This window comes from Tauraco erythrolophus, chromosome 22, assembly GCF_009769465.1.
Source record: "Tauraco erythrolophus isolate bTauEry1 chromosome 22, bTauEry1.pri, whole genome shotgun sequence".
In the NCBI taxonomy this organism is placed as follows: domain Eukaryota; kingdom Metazoa; phylum Chordata; class Aves; order Musophagiformes; family Musophagidae; genus Tauraco; species Tauraco erythrolophus.
Window position 1 is genome coordinate 1,517,426 of NC_141486.1, and position 21,166 is coordinate 1,538,591.

Genomic DNA, 21,166 nt, shown 5'->3' on the forward strand with positions numbered 1-21,166 from the left:
TAATTTAATGTATTGCCAATTAACATCAACTTTGCATTACTGATTTGGGTATTGAGAAATAAAGAGAAACTTTAAACAGCTAAGGAAACATCTTTCCTGCCCTTCTCCCTGGCTCAGCTTCACTCCAGCACCTCTCCTTCCTTCCTCCCTGCCCGACAGCAGCTCCCCGTGTTTCTGCCATGTTACTCTTGACACCCCGTGCCCTTTGGCGAGGCAAGGAGCAGCTCAGGTCCCTTCTTCTGCCCCTTGCTTCTCACTCCTCTGCTCTGACATGGGCTCCACCATGGGTCACAGCCCTCAAGGGTGCCCCTGCCCTGGTGTGGGTCCCCCACGGGTGACAGCCCCCACAGTGTCCCTGCTCTGACATGGGGTGGCTCCTCCCAAAAGTGTGTCTCCAGCTGTGTCCCAGTGATGTCCCTTTCCATGCACCTCCTCCCTGCTGCTTCTCCAAACACATGTGTTTTCTGAAGCCCACCATCGGGCTGGAAAGCTGCCCTGGGTCAGAAAGGAATTAAATGATTCACCTAAAAGCGTTACCCTGACCCCTCGCTCTGCCATGGCAGACGTGGGCCAGGTGTAGCCTCCAGGAGAGGAAAGCTGGTGTAAAACACGCGAAGAACAGAGCAGTGTGAAGGCAGGTCTTGTCTGAACGCCCCTGTACACATGCCAATAGCCCAGTCTGGGCTCCCTTCCCCCAGGAAGGTACTGTGTAGTGCATATACAGTCACTGTATATACAATTGTATATCCACCCCCCAGCGGGCGCAATGCCTCGCTCACCGGACAAGCGAGATGCTCTCATGTGCCACAGCAAAGACGGGATAGAGGGGCTCCGTGAAGGTCTCCCTGTGGGAGAAGAGGATGGTGCAGGAATTGGGGTCGTAGAAGAGCACCTCCCCTCCCGCAAAGTCAACCAGCACCCCGATCTCAGCCGGAGACTTGATCAGCTCCACCGCCTGCGGCCGACCGGCGTGCAGGAACTTGAACTCCTTGTCGTAGCGGGAGAAGACCCAGGAGGCTGCGTTGAAGCCCAGGCGGGCTTCGTTGGCAGACCCCTTCCGCGGCAGGGAGCCGTAGCAAACCCCCAGCTTGTAGGCACAGCTCTTCTCCACGCTGATCTTCCACGCGCAGACTCCCGAGTGGAAAGCCGCAGTAGCCAAAGCATTGGGCCAGTGGTCAAACCGCTCGGGGCAGTCCAAGTCCACCTTTGCTTTCTTGGGGCTGAAGGTCAGGGTTTTCTTGTCCTCTGACAGGCTGAGGTGGGGGCTGATGGTTTTCTCATCGATGTGAATCTCCTGGGAGCCTGCAACAGAAGCCGCGCGGTGAGCGCTGACTTGGTAGCCCGCACCTGAACCACCCGAAGAAGTCACGGCCATTGGAAACACAACCAAAACTGTCCTCTCCTCACACATCACCCCTGCGGACCCATCTGCTCCCCCGGGGTGACACGGTGCTGAGGGCCCAGGCTGGGTGCCAGCACAGCAGCTCCCCACAGCCTCCCCTCTTGAGCCAGGGCCAGAACTGTGCAGAGACTCACCAAAGCCCAGACTTCCCCGGACACCTCCCCACCCTTGCTCTAGAAGTTCTGCAGAGTCAGAGAAGATGCTGCTCATCCCACGCCGACCCTGGCCTGAATCCCCACAAAACAGAACTCAGCAGGTTTGGTTCATCCCGCTTTTGGGAGAGACCCAAATCTGAGCCCCATCCCTTCCCACCCCCACTGAGGGTGAGCAGGACCTGACTTCTCCTCCCCCAGCCGGGGTGAGCCAAGGGCCTGCGCAAGGACGCGCAGACGGCAGGGCTGCTTGCAGAAAACCTGCAAAGCCGGTCATACGGGAATGGGGAGGAAGAGGGAGGGCTGGGCAGGGGAAATCCCTTTCCTCCCATAAAGCCCAAGGCATTAACCAACCCACCCTGCGCAGGCTGGGAGCAGCGGGGTGAGGTGGCACCAGGCGTTAGAGATGAGCACGGCCACGACTCGATTTGCTTTCGCTGTGAATTAAGGGGCTGCCCAGCTGCGCTTGTGCCACAGGGCAACCCCAGCGAGCTGCCGGCCGGGGGGCGAGCCGGGCTGGCCGGAGGATGCCTGCCCCCACTGGGCTTCTGCTCCACTCCAGACCCGCCAGCGGGCAGCACCCAGCACCCCTCACCCTGGCCACACGCCCGCCCCACGAGACCCCGCAGCGGGTGTGCGGAGCGGGTGCCGGTGCCGAATGACTGCACGAGCACTTCCCTGGCTCGGTACATTCACTAAGCAAAGAGACGCCCAGCTGACTCACCTGCGCCGGGGGAGACTGCGATCCTACCTGCGGGTGCCCGTCCTCGCCCTGCCTTCCCCCACCCTCGCTTCATGCATTTTAGGTCTCAAACAGTCACGGGAACAGGGCTGGAGCAGGTGAGGCGAGTCATTTGCTCTCCCAGTCCTGCCACCAGCAAGAGCTCTACCATATCACGTCTGTTCTGGCCATTTCCCAACCGCCCTCTGCTTGGCATCCAGCACGTGGCAGGATGAGGCCCTTAAAGAAGCAAACCAGTACACTGCAACCTCAGTGGGGTTGTCCTGGAGCCTGAACTGCTCCAGCACCCACACAGGCCCAGGTCAGCATCCCTCCCACCAGCCAGCAGCACCAAACAGCAGCAGCGCTGGCCAAGGGGTTTCCTAGGATGGCACCTGCCCTGGTGCTGCCTGGCAGGAGACGAACAGAGGGAATCAGCAGTCTGCACAACATGGAAGCACCACATACGCTTGCGTGTTAGGTGGAAGCTATTGCGAGCAACAGCGAGCAGAAAGAGGAGCTGGAGACAGCATCCGCTTCCAGCTGAAGCAGACAATCTCACTCACTTGATTTATTTCACTGCACAGCAGCCAAACGCTTGGCAGCGTGCGTGCCCGCCTGCCATGCTGTGCCCTCCCTAAGTCTCCGCAGCTGTACTTGCCCATGCTGCATCTTTGTAGGTTGACTTTCCAGGAAGCCAAACGCTGCTATGAATTCACAGAAAACAGAGCAGCGTGAGACCTTGTCTTCCTCTGACATTACACCTCCTGTTGTGTAACACCCATCTAACCCAGGTACGGGGCTGCGTTCCGGTGTTCACACACAGGGATCATCCATGCAGGGAAATATCAGCCCCATGACACCCACGTAGCTTCATTGTGGAATCACGATTCCAGGGGATCATCTGAGGGAGGGGAAGCACTGGCAGAGAAACAGCAGAGTAGAATCATGGAATGGTTCAGGTTGAAAGGCACCTCAAAGATGACCTAGTTCCAAGCCCCTGCCATGGGCAGGGACACCCTCCACTACACCAGGTTGCCCAAAGCCTCATCCAGCCTGGCCTTGTACACATCCAGGGATGGGGCATCTACAACTTCTCTGGGCAATCTGTTCCAGTGCCTCACCACCCTCTGAGTGAAAAATTTTTTTCTTATATCCAGATCAGCAAATTTTCCCACATAGACAAGTGTTTCGTCATGAATAAATCTGCCCTCTGGATATTCCCATGTATTCTGATGAAAAATTCCACTGGGAATTCGTGTCACCAAAAATCTATTTTCTCTGTGTACAGTACCCACTGGAGTGGCCTTGCCACTTCAGAGATGAGGGATGCTGAGTAGGCAAGTTAGCATGGTTAACATCTCTGTTAAGTACATATGTGTTAGCTGCAGCACATTTTACTACTTTTAAAAATCCAAGTTCCCATTTCCAAAGTCACACATCTAAGATTCAAATCCTCGTAGCTAGATTTAGGCACCGAGGTGGAATCCAGACCCAGCCTAGTCCCTGAGAGGCAGAAGGTCACCATGGAGCAGCCCAACCTCTCAGCCAGCTGGGACACTTCAGCCTGTGTCACCTCTGCAGAGGGTCCTCCATTGGGTCTCCAGCCAGCATCACCTCTTACCTGCCCCCCAGCAGGGCTGATGTGGGTGGCCATGAAGCAAGATCCCACCCAGAACGGTGCCAGGAGATTTACATCACCTCTTGGTTTAAGGAAGAAGCTGCCAACCCCAAACATAAGCGATACAGAAGCCTGGATATCAAGTGAAGACATCAAAGGGATCGTATTTATTTTTGAGAGTGAAATGGAGGTTCTTCTGCCTGCTGGTTTCCAAGTTTTTGACAGGCTACAAGGAAAATTGTCAAGGCTAGGAATTTACTGTTTTCAAGCAAATAAAAAGACTGCCACCTGTACAACTGCCTTTGGAAGGAGGGACCACCGAGTGAAACATAACATTATTGTGTCTCGAGGAAAGCTAGGACCACTGTGGTTAATACTAAATCTCTAAGGCTAGGTCCTGGGTGGACTATGGACTAGTGAGATAAGCCAGAAAATGACAGGCATCCTCAGCATGCAATAATGACATGTTAAATGTAACCACACAAAAAAACCCCAGAAACCCAAACCAGAGGGTAACGATAGCACCAACAGATCCACTACTAGGATCGAATGTCTTAGAATCACAGAATGGTTTGGGTTAGAAGGGACCTTAAAGATCATCTAGTTCCAACCCCCTGCCATGGGCAGGGACACCTTCCCTTAGAGTCATTACATTTGACAAGGATGCTATTGGGAAAGAAATCCATACAAAAACCCATGTCACAACAAAGAGAGTTAGGGAAAGGTTTCCTGCATGACTCGACAGCTCCGAACATCTGCTGAGAACCTGCTCAACTTTGCCAGAGCACAGCTGCAGGAGTCCACATGACTGCCAGCACTCAAAGACTCAAATCAGAGGGAAATTAATCACAAAGGGAGAGCAACACCAGAGTCTGCAGTGGAAGAAACAAACGGCAGTGCTGTCCAGTACGCACAGATTGTCCAGCTAATACTGGAAAACATAAGCACTACAAAAGCCAGAAGCACATACCTTGGAGAGAGACCTGGAAATAGGGAAAAGCTGTGAACTGCTCATCAGATTGAGGGCGAGATGAGCAAAACCCAAAGATTAATGCAAAAAGCTTTGGGAAGATGACTGCAGGGATTGTTCAGGAGGTGGCACACAGGACGAACGTTTTCAAATTGTGAAGGATACTGCCACTGTTGAGGGACAAAAAATGCATTTGAAATGCTCTAACGATGGCCTGGAAGCAAGAGGAAAAGCAAACATTTCGCAATCAGCAACGCAAGCAGGTCGCAGCCGGAAGAAAAACGTCTCTCCTTGCTCAGCAGAGCCAACACCAGCCTGGTAAAGCTGTACCCAGAGCACGTCACTGGCCTGACAAACGCCTCCGACGCAGCCTCAGCTGTACGGCAAGAGCTGAACCAGATCACAAACGCCTCCAACGAACCCCCAGCTCGTGCACAGCCACAATCTCAGCTCACCATCAGAAAGCTACTGCATTTACTCACTTCTCATTCCAGCACGTCAGAGCGTGGCACAGACGCCCTGCGGGTGAGTTCACCCTCTTTTAAAGTCACCAGCCGGCCAACCCTAAACGTGGTAAAAGGGAATTTCTGTGATAGAGATTCCTATGGCAGCGGCGGCTTCACTGCTGGCTCCCAGCGACTCAGGAAACAGCAAAAGAAACCAAGTGAGCTGATAAGAGACACGGTCTTTTCAAAGCCCTGCTCTCCTCTTAGCCACTGTCCACCCTCCCAAACCTCCTGCAGCTGCTGCTGCCCCCCTGACTGGGGGGCTCACAGCAACTGGCAGCAGCTGGGGCAGCAGAGGAGGGCAGGATGCCCCACGTCCTGGGCAGGACACAGCATCAGGATGTCTTTACGCAGCATCAGGATGTTTCTTTGGGCACAACATGAAGGTGCAGGAATCCCCAGAGAGGAGACCTGAGCGAGGCACTGACCTGCGATGCAGCAGAGAACAGCGGAGGCCCAAAGTCGATGCAGCAGTGGACTCTGAACACACTTCTGATTAAAGTTTAACTTCAGGGACTCCTGTGGCTCTAAGATTCCCTCCGCCACCTCTGTCCTAGCAAAGGGAAATAAAGAGTTATTTTGAAATCCAGTGATTTACTGACCAATGCTGGGAGGTGTTTATGAAGATCACTAGGAGGTAGGGCAGAAATATGAGCTGGAGCAGTTGCAAGAGCCGCTGCCGAGAAACTACAGCGGGGGTTTCTACACCAGCTCTCACCCTAAGCGATACTTTCGGTTGGCTTCGATTACAGCCCCTTCTGAAAGGACTTCAGTGTTTTTAAATACAACCCCAGCAGTCCGAGTCAACAGCCTCCGCACTCAGCAGACACAAAGTGAACGCGTCTGAGAGCGGCCATCAAGGCACAAGAGGAGCACAACGGCCAGGCTGCAGCCAGACAATCAGATTTCCCTCTTTCTCGCTGTCAGAGCAAGGGGGGACGCAAAGGAGAGCGAGCCGGGACCCCGGGTTTCACAGAGCACAGCACGGAGTGAGGATTCGCCGGGCTCCTGCAGCACACGTGTGAACTCATGGTGGCCAGGAAAGGCGCCGGCACTGGCTGCTGGTGACGTGCTGTGGCACGTTTCTTGCTGCCTACAGGCAGGCTCCAGGCAAAACCACTCCTGAAAGTCCTCCAGGCAGCAGAGTCCAGCCGGTGCCACTGGCACCCTTGGAGCAGCCATGGAAATAAAGGCCTGCAAAAACGCAGCCACCGAGCTGCCTTCTGAAGGAAGGGCAGCCCGACGTCACTGATGACGACGGCCAGAAACGCTGACATCCGCGCCCAGTTCTCCCCTTTGTGCAATCTCTCCGTCGGGTAAGGAGGCAGCTGAGCGCAGCAGCCCCCCGGGCACGGAGCACACCAGCTTCCCAGGTGGACCATTCCACCTCCTGCCAACAGGCCAGGGACAGGCTCGCCCCATCTCCCAGGGAGCCCCGTGGAGGTTTCTAAGGAGCTGGAGAAGGTCTCCCGTAAGCAAGGGCCAGTGCATCTGGCAATGCCTCCGGGGAGACATTGCACATGGAGCGTTTCTAGGTGCCGGGCTGCTCCGTCGTGAGCTGCAGCGCAGCACGAGAAGCAGAGACGAGAGGCCACGCCGACATGTCTGTGCTCTGTCCTTGTCCCCAACAAAAGCAGCATGAGGGAGGAATGGGGGGGGGGGTCACCTGCTGCCTCAGCAACGGCACGCTGCTCATAGCGGGAGCCACGGAGGGTGAGACAAACCTGGAGCAGGGGTGAGGGAAAGGACCAGGAGCAGCCAGGTACTAACCTCTCGAAGATCTCTTCTTCTGCATGCTGGGGACAAGGAGAGAAGAGTCATCACAGCTGAAATCTCCATGGATAAAATCCCAAACACAGGCTAGGCCACAGCGAACCCAGGACCCAGGGAGCACTGTTCTCCTTCCTGACCCAGAGAAACCACTGCTCACTCCAACGCTGGCCCTGGGGAGCAGGGGGAGCTTCCCACATCCTTTTTTTTCAGCTTCAGCACTTTCCATCCCTTGAAAAATGAATGGCAATGGCTGCGGGCGACACATCTTCTACATCTAGCTAGGGGTAGCGCCTTCTGCGCCAGTGGGACTGTGTGGCTGGGTGACAGTGGCTTGAGAAAGGCTTGGTGGCATCCAGACAGAGCCTGCTGCCACCCTGCTGTGTGTGAGAGCAGAAGACCACCAGTACAGCTGGATCGTCTGGCACAAGGGAAACATGGGAGAGCTAAGCAGGCGGAAAGCCCCTGGACAGACAAAGAACCAGCTCTGACTCCATACCCTCTGGTAGACACTGGGCTGTCTGCATCTGGGAGCTCTTACGGCTGCACCCAGCCTTGCCCAGAGTGTGAAAACCCAGCCCTGAGGTCCCCTCTCCTCCCCCACCCTGGTGGGACACGCTGCAAGAACATCCTGTGCCTGCAGCAAACAACGCCCACCGCTTCCAGTAAGAGGTGATGCTGCTGCATGGGTTAGAGGGCCTGAGCCATGGGGCAGAGAACCTCGTGGTCCACCCCACGTGTTTCTGTACCTGCTGGCTACGGTGCGTTCTCAAGGCACAGCCCAGTTACCAAAGCAGCAGAAAAATATTCGAGCAGGGCTCAAACATGAGCTGCAGGGCGCTCCGCGTGCCTTTCTCACCTTCCTGTGACACGACACGTATCGACTCCCGACAGGGACAAACCCCAACACGAACGATCCAAGGTGGAGAACGTACGATCCCTATTTCCCCTCCATTACGTGGTAAAGGAGAAGCTGAAGGTCTCGCTGTTTCCTGCCACAGGCACCTGGCAGATCTTGCTTCCCAACCTCTACTGCCTACACGAGGCCACAGCCCGGCCACCTAAGACGCTGGGGCAGGACAGACGCTGGGGCAGGACAGACGCTGGGGCAGGACAGACGCTGTGCTTCCCACCAAAGGAACAGCCAGCGACCTCCTGTCCATGGGATCGGCTCTTTTTTCCAAGCAGAGCTGCTGCCTCCCTCTTCACGAAGTTACAGGCGGCAAGCGGAGGCGAAGAGCGAGGCGGTGCGATGCCTACCCACCTGCATCTCCAACAAGAGGAACCGCTTGGGTAATGCCTGACAACTTCATATCCAGAGAAGGAACCCAGCGAGGGGAAGTGCGGGCTGCCCTGCACAGTAAATACCCCAAACAGAGTACGCCAGACAACGGGGTGGACCTTCAAGAAGAGCTGCAGGTGCTCCCAAGGGTCACGTTTTGATTAAAACTAGACGGAACACTAGCAAACTGGTGGCCCAACTGCTGTGGGAGCAGCTTCCAACCCATAGCTGTCCCGGCTGCCAAGCCTAAGGGCATCTGAGAGTCGAAAGCCTGGAGACCTGAGCCCAGGTGGTTCTGAACATCACTGCAAGCAAAAGCAGAATCAGGCAGAGCAGATGCTCCAGGAACCACCAAGAAACCACGGGGGCTTGTCATGACCAGGTGAAGGAAGTTCCTGGAGCTAGGCATGCAAATGTAGGTCCCGTCCAACTCTGCCTGCTTGCTGTCAGTGCAGCAAGCTGCTGAACACCGTATTTAAGTCCCATAATATCCACGATAGAAAGTGTAGGTCACTTCTGGGCTGACTAACCCGTCCCTCGGTACAAGCAGCAGTACTCACCACCAAGCCCTGGTCATCCAGGTTGGTGATCACGTCCACCAGGTAGGTTCGGAGGGCAGCCAGCTTGTGCAAAGCGTCGGTCCAGTGCACCTGCTGGGTGAGGATGCTCTGGTGCGCTCGCTCCTCCTCCGTGTGCACCTCCTCCAGCAACCGCTGTTCTTCATTTTCACAGGCGTTCCCCACAAAGGTCAGCCTCTGGATAACCAGCTCCCGCGCCGCGTTGGCTGCGTTCTGCCAGAGGAAGGAGAGAGCAGAAACATCAGCCTTGCTTCAACCCCAACAAGAGCACCAACCGCTTCTGCTGACTTTCTGTGGGCTCAGCTGTTAACATAACTCTGTTAACCGAGCCCAAGCCACACTAACCACCACGATGCAAGCAGAAGTAAATGGGACAACCAGCCCCAAACCTGCCTGCTGCCTCCTGCCCTAACCCTGGCACCTAAGTGACAACCTGCGAGGGACCAGAGGCCCGTCCCTCAGCAGATCTTCCTGGATTTGCTATTAGCAAGAAACGGAGCCACCACGGAAGTGCCTCTTGTCCTTGGTGGCAGCGAGGCACAAACAGGAATGGTGAAGATCGGTCCTAGTGGGACATTTAACGGCTGTACACTAACACCAAGAAATGTAATGTTTGTGCACGTTTTTGGGGCAGATGCAGCAGGAATCGCAGGCACACCCCGGCACTCGGCTTGCACAATCAGCTGGGTGGGAGGGGGACAACCCCTGCGCACCGATGAGCCCCCGGAAAGCTCAGCATTCCGCCGGGAATGGCCAGCGCAGGAGAGGGGCTGGGGACTCACCAGGACGCCCTGGTCCTTGGCGGGCAGCACCTCGTCCACGTGCCGGGCGATGGCCGCGCTCTGCAGCTGGAGCCGCTCGCACAGGTCCACGATCTTGTTCTGGAACCCGGAGCAGTGGGAAGCATGCAAGTCTCAGCCCCCCTGGACAGCCCCCACCGGCCTCACACCTCTCGGGCGCCCCACACCCCACGGGCACCCCCGTCCCCACGGGGGACCCCTCATGAGCCCCACGGGCACCCCCATCCCCACGGGAGACGCCTCACGGGGCCCCACACCCCACCAGGAGCCCCACGGACACCCCCATCCCCACGGGGGACCCCTCATGGGGCCCCGCACCCCACCAGACGCCCCACAGAGAGCCCCTTCCCCACGGGGGACCCCTCACACAGCCCCACACCCCCTCCAGCGCCTCACGCCCCACCGGAACTCCCCCGACGACCGCGGCCCCTCTCCCCGCCGGCCGCACCCCCCGCCGCGGGCAGCCCCCGCCGGCCCCCCGCGGGGGGCACCGGGCAAGGGTCCCGGTCGGGCCGCTCACCCGCAGGTCCGCCGCCCGCTCCGCCAGCGGCCGCGGCCCCCGGCCCCGCTGGGCCATGCTGCGCCCCGGCACCTGCCGCGGGGGCGGCGGCGGCCCCGCCCGCGCCGCGCACACCGCCCCGCCCCGGCCGCCGCCGAGGAGCCGGGCGGGACGCGGCGGGGCGGGACGGGGCGGACGGGACGGCTCGGCTCGGCTCGGCTCGGCCCGGCTCGGCCCGGCTCGGCTCGGCTCGGCTCGGCCCGGCTCGGCTCGGCTCGGCTCGGCCCGGCCCGGCTCGGCTCGGCTCGGCTCGGCTCGGCTCGGCCCGGCTCGGCTCGGCTCGGCTCGGCCCGGCTCGGCTCGGCTCGGCCCGGCTCGGCTCGGCCCGGCTCGGCCCGGCTCGGCTCGGCCCGGCTCGGCCCGGCTCGGCTCGGCTCGGCTCGGCCCGGCTCGGCTCGGCTCGGCCCGGCCCCCGGTGAGTGCGCGGCGGGGGCGGCCCCGCACGGCGGGTTGCGGGGCTGGGGCTGCGCTGGCTGCCCCATGTCCTCGCCACGGGCGTGCCCCACCTATAGGGACCCATATTGTCCCCATGTCCTTCGTGGGGGCTGCCCCGCAGCCCTCTTATGGGGTTGCCCCAGCCATAGGGACCTATGTTGTCCCCATAGCCTGCCCAGGGGCTATAGGGACCTGGACTGCACCGTATTGCACCTGCCGGGCTGCCCCAGAGCCCGCTCGTGGGGCTCCCCCCATCTACAGGGACACGGGATGCATCCGTTTACCGCCCACGGGGCAACCCCCAGCTCTAGGGACCTGCATTGTGGCCGCGGGGTCACCCCCAGCTCTAGGGACTTGCATCATGGCCACGGGGTCACCCCTGGCTACAGGGACTTGGGGGCTGCCTCTGTGTCCTCCCCAAGGATGGGTAAACGCTCCTCTCCCGAGGGGTGTTTAACATCTCATGAAAGCGGGCAGAGGGCTCTGCTGTGATGTGTGTGCCCGCAGCTGTGGGTATGGTCATTTGGCTGCCGTGCCTGAACAGGCTTAGGCAGCAGTGTGGGTTATTTTTTAAAAAACAATTTAGTGAATAAAAAAGGGGTTGATTTCTACTCAGCAATGCATTTGGGGGGAAGGGAGGATAGGAGATCCTCCAGCTGAAATTCAGTCTTCTCGAGGCATAGCTTCGTGTGGATCGTTGCTGCCGGATGCCCATGTTGTAGGAGCTTTGTGACGGACCAGGTTCATGATAAGCGTGTGCAGGGAAGCCTGCCACATCGTAAAACCTCAGCTGAACGTCCTGCCCGAGCAACTACTGTTCTTGTTCAGGATTCAGAAAAGTCGGCTCTTTTTTGCAGTGGGCAAGAGGCAGGAGGACACAGAGATGAGATACTTCTCCCACTTTCCTTGCAGCCTCCCGCAGTCGCCAGCAGCTCTCTGCCTTCATCCAGCTTGGTTTGAGCTGATGTGCAGGTAGGGATGATTGCACGTGTACGTTAACCACATGAATGGGGAAAGTAACTGCTGGTTGGGAAACGCAGCAATCATCGTAATTAAAAAATCAGAATTTACGTCTTAGCTTTTTCCTAGAATCCTGTTTTGCAGGAGGAACAACTTCCAGAGTTCTCCCGTTGCCAAAGAAAAATCATGTTTGTTCCTAATGCAGTGAAACGATTTGGCCACTTGGTCTGACCGAAGGAAGTAAATTGCCTAATTAGCGCTGCGCCGCAGCTCTGAGATTTATCATCCTTCACATCTTTTGAACATGCAAACTCATGGATACAACAGGCGGAGATTAACCGGGTGTTACTAATTGTTAATCACAAAGGCTATCGGAGTAAAATTAGAAAGGGAGTGTTTTGTAGAAACCCACCCCTCTTGCTTAGTGCTTCCCATAGTTGGTTTCCAAGTTTTCATGGGCAGACCCTCGGAACAGGTTTTTTCTTTTCAGGAACAAGCAGGTGGGTGGTTTTTTTTCGTATTTTTATTAACAAAATACTACTGACCCAGAAGACAGCAGTGCTAACGCACACCGAGGACAGGCTAAATCCAATTAGTGTGCCTTGAGCTAAGAAGAAGCCAATTACCGCAGGTGGCGATTCACTGTCATTGAAACTGGTTTCTGCTCAGTCTGTGACCCGTGAGGATGAGTGGGAGAGACGCTGCCTCGGCCCAAGCCCTGCTCCGCCGAAGGCTCTTCCATCTGGGTTATCAAGATGGTCCTGTCTAGCCTGGACCTGGGGTTGGAGTTTGGACGTAGAAGCTGCTGTTCCCAAAGTGTTCCTCAGCCTATGGAAAGAGCACTTCAAGCTTTATGCTAAGTCAGGCTGGTCCAGTTAAGTTTGGGCTGCCTGTGGCTGCAGTTATCTCAGTCTAAAGATACAGTCCCACCAACCAGCTGGATGAGCTTCAGTCTGAAGGTGTTTGCATTCACCAGTCTAGAGATTGGGATCTCGGGGAACCATGGAAGTCAAGAGCAGATACTGGAGTAAGAGGAGGCGTAAGGTGCTAGAAGAATTATAGGCAGCAGCTCCATTTCTATCGTGGCCTCACCAAGCTTGGATACTTCTATAGCTCAGCTGTAAGGCCCCAGTAACCTCACCTCTGGAACTGGCTCTGCTCTGAGCAAAAGGTTTGACTGGGGAGCTCCAGATGTCCCCTCCTCTGAGGTTGTTCCTCTTGTTCTAAATGAAGATGTAGATAATGTGTTATCAGCACCTTACCCTGTGTATGTAACGAGCAGAAACCTCTCTGGATTCCCAGAAATGCTGTGTCTCCCCACTCACAGGTCGTGTCTCAGCAGCAGGTGCCCGAGATGCTGATGTGATGCTCATCGCTGCTGGCCGTAGCAGGAGCTGTGCTCGTCGGCAGAGCTATGGGGAAACTGCAGAGTAAAACCAGCTTCCACACCTCCAGATACAGGTAAAACAACCCCAGGTGCTCATTAAGTTAATAAATCAGTTAGGGGAATGAAGAGAGAACAGAGGATATAGCAAGCGCGTGGGTTTAGTTTCATTATTGAGTGTATGAATCACATTTTCATTTTTGACTCTCACTTCTAAAGTCTGCTCAGCTTCTTTGAGGCACTGAAATCCAAAATGTAGCTGCACATGCAAACGTGGCTGGTGGTCGTGGTCTGTGGTGGCTAAGGGAGAGCTCTGAAGGCTCACAGCTCCAGGGGTGGCATTTTGCCCCAAATATCTGAATGGCTGCATTGTCTCTTCAGAGACTGTCATCAGCCTTCATTGGCAAGATGAAATAATTGGGTGCGTGGCAGCAAGGTGGGCGATCTCTGCCGGGAGGTCACCTGCCAGCTCAGGGTGGCAGTGGGGGGGACGCGACGTGCTTGGCAGGGCTGGTGGCAGCAAAGGAGAGCGGCAGAGCCTGGAGGGTGTTGGTGGAAGTGGAGGCTGGTGAGATCAAAACCTCTTTTCTTCTTTGCACCAGCATGGCGTGAGTAAACATGTAAATATTTAGCAGTTCCAGAGGTGGAATAGGTCTACTCGGTCTCACCTAGTCCAGGAGATGCATTTGTCCATTCACAGCTTCTCTTCAGCTTTCTCAAGGCAGATGTTGTCACTCTGCAGCCCAGGCAGCGGTGCCATCTCCCAGACCTCGGTCTCGTTGGGGATGGCACCTTGACTTGGCCTTAAAGAGCCCTGCAGCTCCCGCCGCTGTCTCTGCCTGCTGCAGGGCCGACAGCTCCGTGGGAGAGACGGGACCTGTCGGAGCCGTTCGGCAGCACGGCCCCGCACACACCGATGCCGTCACTTCTGTGGCTGCTCTCAACCCAGACCTGTGCGTGTCAGGAGGAAGGGATAAGGTGAGGTACCCCCCACAAAGGGGGCACAAAGCACAGTCACAGGCAGGAAAATGCATTGCCAGCTTAGGAAAATAAGGTTTCAACGAGAGATTTAAACATTTCTGTGAATGGTAACGACTTTGTCAGTTCCTGAATGTGGAAAGAAAAGGTGAGCTTAGAGTGAGGGCATGCACCGAAGCACATCGGATCAAATTTTATAACCTCTCCAGAGCTCAGATCACATCAAGTGCTCTCACCCAGGCTTGGAAGCACTGGGCTGGCCCTTCTCTTACGTTACCTGGCAATGGACGGGCTCTAAAGACAGTTGTATGTGCTGGAGGAGCTCAAAAGGAGAAGAACCCGTTCCCTCTCCGAGCTCGGACTGTGCACGGGTCTCGGTGCAATGTAACCAAGAACGTGCACAATCCTCCTCCACTTGCTCTCCTGCTGATTCCCTCTCCCTGCTCCTCCGCAGAGCGTGGCTGTCTGCAGCTGGAGGTCCGGGGCTGCGCTGCGGCGGTTCCTCGGGCACGAGCGGGAGGTCACCAAGGTGAGTGACAACTGATGGGCTGCGGTGGGGTCTCCTGTGCTGTTACCTGTCAGAAACTGGGGAACCAGGAATGATGGAGCGATGGTTTGTCATCCACAGAGGCCTCGCTTTGCTCCGTCAGAAAGAGGGACCGGGATACCGGAATGCGTTAGGTTTTTCCCGAGGTCCCAAATGATACTTTGCTGTCCAGGGAGGCAGCACGGGGTGGTTGCATCCAGACCAAAGAGAGCTCCAGGAGGCTTGGATGTGTGCTTACCTTCCCCTCCAAAAGGCTGTGTAGCAAAAACTCAGGATGAATTACAAGGTCAAGTTTTTGGTTCAGAGATGCCGTTCGCTTTTCTTCAGGTCTCATTCTTCCAGACTCATCATTTTCTAGAAATCAGCCACGCCTGGGAACAGTGGGGCTTCAATTTTCCTTCTGGCATCCTGATTCCAAAGCCAAACACGCCACTCGGAGAGCAAACGTGCAGGGGTGCACACGCGTGTGTGGCGTGGCCGGTGCACCTCCGGCTGGGGACAGCGTCGGTGGGTCCCGGTGCTGTGGGTATTGGAGGGACGAATGGGGCTTCGTTCATCCCAGTGCTCAAAGCACCTGTGCACTGGGTGCCTTTGGGTTTTTAAGAAGTTTTTTCCCGTGAAATTAGTGGTTTCTGAGATCAAGATCCGAGAACACCCATCCACCATCCAGCTCCCTGGTTCTGAGAGGACGTGGGTCCCGCTGGTGGGTCACACACCCGACCTGCCTGACATTCCCTGCCACGGCACACACGGCCACCGTACGGGCTGCAGCAGCCACACTCACGCCGTGCCGTTTCCCCCAGCCCCATTGTGTCAGGGTTTGCCTGCGGTCGGCATCTGGCAGAGCAGAAACAAATGAGTCGCAGCGTGAGCGTCGGGCAACCCGGCACGTGCCCATCCAGCATGGCCAACACGGGGTTGGAAGGTCCGGCTCTCCCCAGTCACGTTTCTGCACGTCTTGGGCTTTGACACGGCAGCCGGAGCGGTGTGCTCTCCCTGCACACAGCTGGGCTGGGTGGGGAGGCCAACCAGTTTCTCCCGTCTTGTCCTTGGCAGGTCACCTCTGCCCTTGACTCCAGCAGAGTCTTCAGCGCATCCCGGGACAAGACGGTGATGATGTGGGAGCTTCATGGGGCTTCGGGGCCAAGCCAGCACTTCCCAGGACATGAGCTGGTTGTTACTGGGCTGGCTGTGAGCCCGGGTGAGGAACAACACGCTGCCATTCCCCAGAGATTTCTTGACAACTGTTATTGAAAATTTTCCAATGTTAACTGGTGGTTGCAGATGCCTCCCAGCTGTGCACGGGTTCACGAGACAACACCGTGTGCAAGTGGGACACAGAGACTGGAGAGTGTCTGGGCAGAGCTGCGATCTCCAGGAATCTGGTAGGAGCTGCTGGTTCCTTGCATCCTATCACGGCACCTCACCACCTGCTCGGTTGTTTCACACGTGAAGCTGTGTAGAGTGAATTTGCTCTGAGCTTGGTGCTACGAGACGCCCTCGAGGCACCGCACAGGTTCCCTCTGCACCTGGGGACACCGAAGCTTGAGGCTGGTTACTCTGTTCTCCAGGTAACAACAAATCCAGGAGCGCAAACATACCAAGAGACGTAGGGCAATTTGTCAACGCTCTAACTCGGAGCAGTTAGGAAGCACATTGTCCAGAGGGGGCTGGTTCTGGTACTGTCTTCTGGTGCCCGTGGTACCTCTGTTCCCATGGCTCTGTGTCCTGTTGAGCTGTTGGCACCTCCTCAAATAACCCCCAGTAACCACACAGGGATCACACCCTGTAGGGGAACAGCATCAGTGGGAAGCAGAAAAAAAAGTCATCCAGCATTTCCTGCTGACTACCCAGCACGAGGAGGGAGAGGAGAGGGGAGCTCGGGGGGCCCATGTATCTATGTGGACACCAGCCTGGGCTGTGCGCAGAGGTGGGCTTCTGCTCACCCTTTCCTCTCCGCAGGTCACACATCTGTGCTGGGTTCCTGGGGAACCTTATGTCATCCAGACCTCAGAGGATAAAATGATCAGGTAAATCTTACCCACAGCCCTGGAGAAGGGAGTTACAGCCTGAGGCTCGTGGGCATTATGGGAGATGCACAAGGGGCTGTTTCTTTGGTTATTCGTCATGACCACCTGGTCTCTCGTAGCCTGCTGGGGTGGCTGGAAGCCACCTTCCAGCTCCTCTAGGTCTTGGAGTGTGGTCTCTTGCCAGGAGAGGACAGTATGGGGGACACCCATGGCATTGACGCCCCCCGCAGTTCTGCATTCATCTCTGGGGTCCCCCACACGAGAAGGACATGAAGCTGTTGGAGCAGGTCCAGAGGAGGCCATGGAGATGATCTGAGGGCTGGAGCACCTCTGCTCTGGAGACAGGCTGAGAGTTGGGGCTGTTCAGCCTGGATAAGAGGAGGCTGAGGGGACACCTTCCAGCACCTAAAGGGGCTACAGGAAAGCTGGAGAGGGGCTTTGCACAAGGGCATGTAGTGACAGGACACGGGGCAATGGATTTGAACTGAAAGAGGGGAGATTTAGATCAGATCTAAGGAGGAAATTCTTCCCTCTGAGGGTGGCAAGGCACTGGAGCAGGTTGCCCAGAGAAGCTGTGGCTGCCCCATCCCTGGCAGTGTTCAAGGCCAGGCTGGATGAGGCTTTGGGCAACCTGGTGTAGTGGAGGGTGTCCCTGCCCATGGCAGGGGGGTTGGAACTGGGTGATCTTGAAGGTCCCTTCCAACCCAAACCGTTTCATGGTTCTGTGATTCTGTGTAAGCAGCACTGGGTGGCAACTGCAGGTAAAAAGGAGAATTTATAAAAACGAGAGCTCAGCACAGCTGCTCTGGCTACAGACCGATCCGCAACGGAGAAATACAAGGATGCACTGAGGGCTTTGGGAGTTCGACTTGCTGGGAGGAAGGCGGGGGACTGCCCACGAGGGATGGCAGCAAGGGCAGAGCACGAGGGTGCAGTGAGGGCGGGCAGGAGGGCACGGGAGGGGAAGCCTGGCGTGGTGGTGACGAGTCCCCCTGCCCCACTCCGGTGCCTTCCAGGATCTGGGACAGCCGGGAGCTGCAGGTGGCACACACGTTCCCAGCCAAGCGCCATATTCAGACGTGCTGCGACGTGAGCCAGGACGGGCGGTACTGCCTCAGCAGCAGCAGCGGCTCCGCTGGGGAGGGCGGCGAGGCGACCGTGAGTTTGCTGGGCAGCAAGTCCTGCTTCTTCTGGGTTTTTTCTCCACCGCCCACAGCACACAGCAGCAGGCAGCAGCTCAGTGTTCCAAAGATCTTGCTGCCACTGCATTGGCCTCGTGCTGGTATCACCGGCCAGGGCCAGAGCTTAGTGTCTTCCTGCCTGTCCCTTTGGTGAGTCTTCTGCTCAGAGAATATCTGAGCAGATGTTCTTCCTGATTAGAGCACTGGGGTTTTGTTTCCGTAACGGCATGGAGGAGCACGAGGTTCTTGCAGAAAGCCTGTAAGGGACCCCTTGCTCCAGGTGTTTCCAAATCAGAGATTCAGTCCTGCAGGTTCCCAGCCCTGTGTGTGCACATCGAGAGGATGAGACCATCCCGTCCCAGGGAGAGCAGGGCTGAGGCCGGGAGCGGGCTGGAGACGCGGTTATCGGCCCGCACGGCCTCAGCCCGTCAGCTGAATAGACACCGATGGTGAAAGCCCGTCAGGGTCTGAAGTTCTCCAGTGCTGTGTGCATGAGCAGGGACAAAGGCAGTAGGGGTTGTAGGCTGAGGACTGGCGAGGAGGTCTTTATCCAAACCCCTCTTCCTTTCTCAAGGAGCTCCCCGTTGGTACGTGGCAGCACCAGCTGGAGCTCTGAACCTGTTGCCTTCCAGCTGTGGGACCTGCGGCAGACGCGGAACCACGTGCACGAGTACAAAGGGCATTTCCAGACCACGACCTCGTGCGTCTTCCTTCCGCGGGGCCCGGCGCTCGCCCCCAGCATCGCCACGTCCTCGTACGACAGCACCGTGAAGGTCTGGGACCGAGACACTGGAGGTAGGGAAGGGTCCTGCCCGCTCACGGTGCCGTACCCTGGCATAACAAAACTGTTCCCTTCGTTTCTGTCTCCCGGTGGTGCTGGGCACAATGAAGCCTGAAACCTCTGGGTTTTACTCAAATCCAGCCGTAGGCAGGATGGAGATACACCCCAGAGCAACTGGTGTTGCCTCAGGGGCTTCTGTCTGCCCTCTGGGCAAAAAGGGGGGTGTTGGGGTACGTAACATGGAGGTGACGGGTGTCCTTCCTAAACTAAGAGGGCACAATGACAAGATGGATTTTAAAGATATGTCCCAGTTCAGCAACGAAGGAACAAGTGATAAAAATCAAAAAGAACAGGGAAGCTCTAGGGCTTTCTGCAGATACAAGCAGTTGTAGCGAACAGAAGTTGTGCTGGAGGATAAAGGGCTGGTCAGCAGCTGCCCTGGCTTTGGTCATCCTCTTGAAGGGAAATCGTGGGCATTTCGGGGTTAACCCTGCTTGCTGGAGTACCTGGTGAGGGCTGAGTCCTCACCTGAGCTGGACACAAAGGCTCTTTGCTTGCCAGGCCCTGCCATAGCTGCAGGCTGGATCCCAACGCCTGCGCAGAAGGCAGAGACCCCTTGGGAAGCCGCTGGGGTTCACCGACATGCTCCAGAAGTCATCAGCATTGGCCGCTGGCCGTGGCTGAGCACTTCTGCCAACGCCCTGATTCCACACAGGATGAAAAGAGAAACCTGATGACCTCCCCCAGCACAGCTCTCACCTCCCGTTTCACTCACCTCCTCCTTCACCCTGGTGCCTGTGCCCGCCGGGGCGGCCGCGGGCTTGGCAGCAGCTTTGTTTTGATCCCGTTGCCTTCCCACCTGGGTGACCTCCACAGCCACCAGCCGTAGCTCAGGCGCTGCTGGAAGGGTGTAAGTCACCACGAGAGGCAGTTGCCGGTACGTCCGTGCCAAACGAGGGTCCGTTGGCAGCTCAATGCAGCGTTGGCGTCTCTGCACAAATCCTGCCCTGGGATATTTGCAGTAACAGACCCGAACAGAAGGGCTGATGTGGCACTGGATGCCCTAAATGTTGTTCCTCTTTCCCTTCTGGAGGTGCATCAAAGCTGCACAGCGAGTGTAGCACAGCCCTTAAGAAGAATTTTTCTGGACTGTAAGCAATTTGGGAGAAAAAGGCATGTTGGGAATGCCTCCATGCGAGCCCTGCAGCTCAGCCCCGCAGTGTCTGTCTGTCCATCCATCCCTGCTTCCTCTCCAGGGAAGAGGCAGAGCCTCACTCAGCCTGGATCCCTGTTAGCTCACCACCACCCCACTGGTCAACGCGCAGACCCCCCGTGGGCTCACAGGGGCAGAGGGTCTCTCTTCCAGAGGGCACGTCCCTTTGGATGTGGGGATCTGGGACAGCGAGGGGTGCAGCGCACCCGCATCAGGCGAGCAGACAGACACGCGTGGGCAGAGCCGGGAGGTGGGAGGTTGGAGTGGTCGTGTCTCATCTCAGCAAACCAAGTGCCCCAAGTGACTTTCTCTTCCCTCCCCAGCCTGCCTGGCCACCTTGTGCCTCGAGGGATCGGGACCGCTGGCCTCGCTGGCCGTCTGCGACAGCTCCACGCTGCTCTGTGCCAGTTTTAACTCGGGAATTCACGTACTCCGGATAAACGACGGCGCAAACCCGGCGCTGGAAGAGGTGGCAGCGTTTTGACCACAGTAACCTTTCCAGCAGAGGTTGCCCTGCAAGGGGATGTGACTCCCAAGAGCTTCCCCCTGACTGCAAGCACCAGGAGACTCTGCACCTGTAGAGCAGTGACGTGTGATCATTGGGGCAGGGGGATTTACTGGTTCCAGTTTGTGGGTGGTGGGAAGGCACTAGAGCTGTCTAGAAGAAACACCAAATCCTGGAAGCATTCAGGCCAAGTTCTCTCTGCTGAAAGAGCCCTGTGTGTTTTACAAAACCTCCACACAGGCCAGCTGCGTGTGACGGGGCTAAGGGAGGAGGAGATGAGCTGCGAGATGCCAAGGGGCAGCACTGAGGAGTGCCAGGGCACGGGGCAGGGAACGCCCGGGCTCCTTCCTCTTGCTCCAGTTGAGCAGAGCTCATGGTGTGACAGAAACCCAGCGCTGGGATTTCTACCCCAGGAACAATGCGAGTGTAAACACAGAACATCCATTAGTGTCCAAGATTCCATCCTAAGCCAGCTAGAAACGTGGGAGCCTGCTGGGTGACTCTGGGCCAGGGTTGTCCCATGAATGCCAACCTGAGGAGAAACACCCAGTGGGGCTTGTCTGTTATGGCTGGGGACATCCCTGGCTGCCGGGCTCGGGCAGTCCCTTCTGCAGACATTTTGTGAGACACTTAAGAACCACCTTGAGGGCACGGAGCTGGGATCAAGGCTTACACAGAGGAGATTAGAGATTCGCAATTAAATCTGCAATTAAAGATTTTCCTGTGCTACTTCCTGGCCTCTCGTCCCATAATATTCCCATGGGAGTGAGTAGGAGCTGCAGTACAGCACG

General features: G+C 56.9%; 2 protein-coding genes across 2 annotated transcripts; one reads left to right on the forward strand and one right to left on the reverse strand.

The window, feature by feature from the left end:
* Window positions 1-775: 775 nt before the first annotated feature.
* BSPRY (B-box and SPRY domain containing) lies at window positions 776-10,379 on the reverse strand. The gene is made up of 6 exons (XM_086625251.1): window positions 10,323-10,379; window positions 9,785-9,883; window positions 8,985-9,215; window positions 7,143-7,168; window positions 5,801-5,925; window positions 776-1,302 (listed from the first exon to the last, which is right to left on the reverse strand). The coding sequence occupies exons 1-6, from the start codon at window positions 10,377-10,379 to the stop codon at window positions 776-778; spliced, it is 1,065 nt and encodes a 354-aa protein (XP_086481377.1).
* Window positions 10,380-13,059: 2,680 nt separating this feature from the next.
* On the forward strand, window positions 13,060-20,354 carry WDR31 (WD repeat domain 31). The gene is made up of 9 exons (XM_086625236.1): window positions 13,060-13,217; window positions 13,989-14,118; window positions 14,573-14,647; window positions 15,722-15,866; window positions 15,950-16,050; window positions 16,628-16,695; window positions 17,712-17,853; window positions 18,509-18,671; window positions 20,194-20,354. The coding sequence occupies exons 1-9, from the start codon at window positions 13,171-13,173 to the stop codon at window positions 20,352-20,354; spliced, it is 1,032 nt and encodes a 343-aa protein (XP_086481362.1). The 5' UTR covers window positions 13,060-13,170.
* The last annotated feature ends 812 nt before the right edge of the window (window positions 20,355-21,166 follow it).

What these genes read in the sequence shown, in the direction of transcription:
- BSPRY (XM_086625251.1), bottom strand. Translation starts at nt 10,379, where the DNA reads ATGGCCCAGCGGGGCCGGGGGCCGCGGCCGCTGGCGGAGCGGGCGGCG. An exon ending in AGCGGGCGGCGGACCTGCGG is followed by an intron (nt 9,884 to 10,322) that starts GTGAGCGGCCCG and finishes TCCGGGTTCCAG; the next exon opens with AACAAGATCGTGGACCTGTG. An exon ending in CCAAGGACCAGGGCGTCCTG is followed by an intron (nt 9,216 to 9,784) that starts GTGAGTCCCCAG and finishes TTCCTCTGGCAG; the next exon opens with AACGCAGCCAACGCGGCGCG.
- WDR31 (XM_086625236.1), top strand. Translation starts at nt 13,171, where the DNA reads ATGGGGAAACTGCAGAGTAAAACCAGCTTCCACACCTCCAGATACAG. An exon ending in ACGAGCGGGAGGTCACCAAG is followed by an intron (nt 14,648 to 15,721) that starts GTGAGTGACAAC and finishes TGTCCTTGGCAG; the next exon opens with GTCACCTCTGCCCTTGACTC. An exon ending in TCAGAGGATAAAATGATCAG is followed by an intron (nt 16,696 to 17,711) that starts GTAAATCTTACC and finishes GGTGCCTTCCAG; the next exon opens with GATCTGGGACAGCCGGGAGC.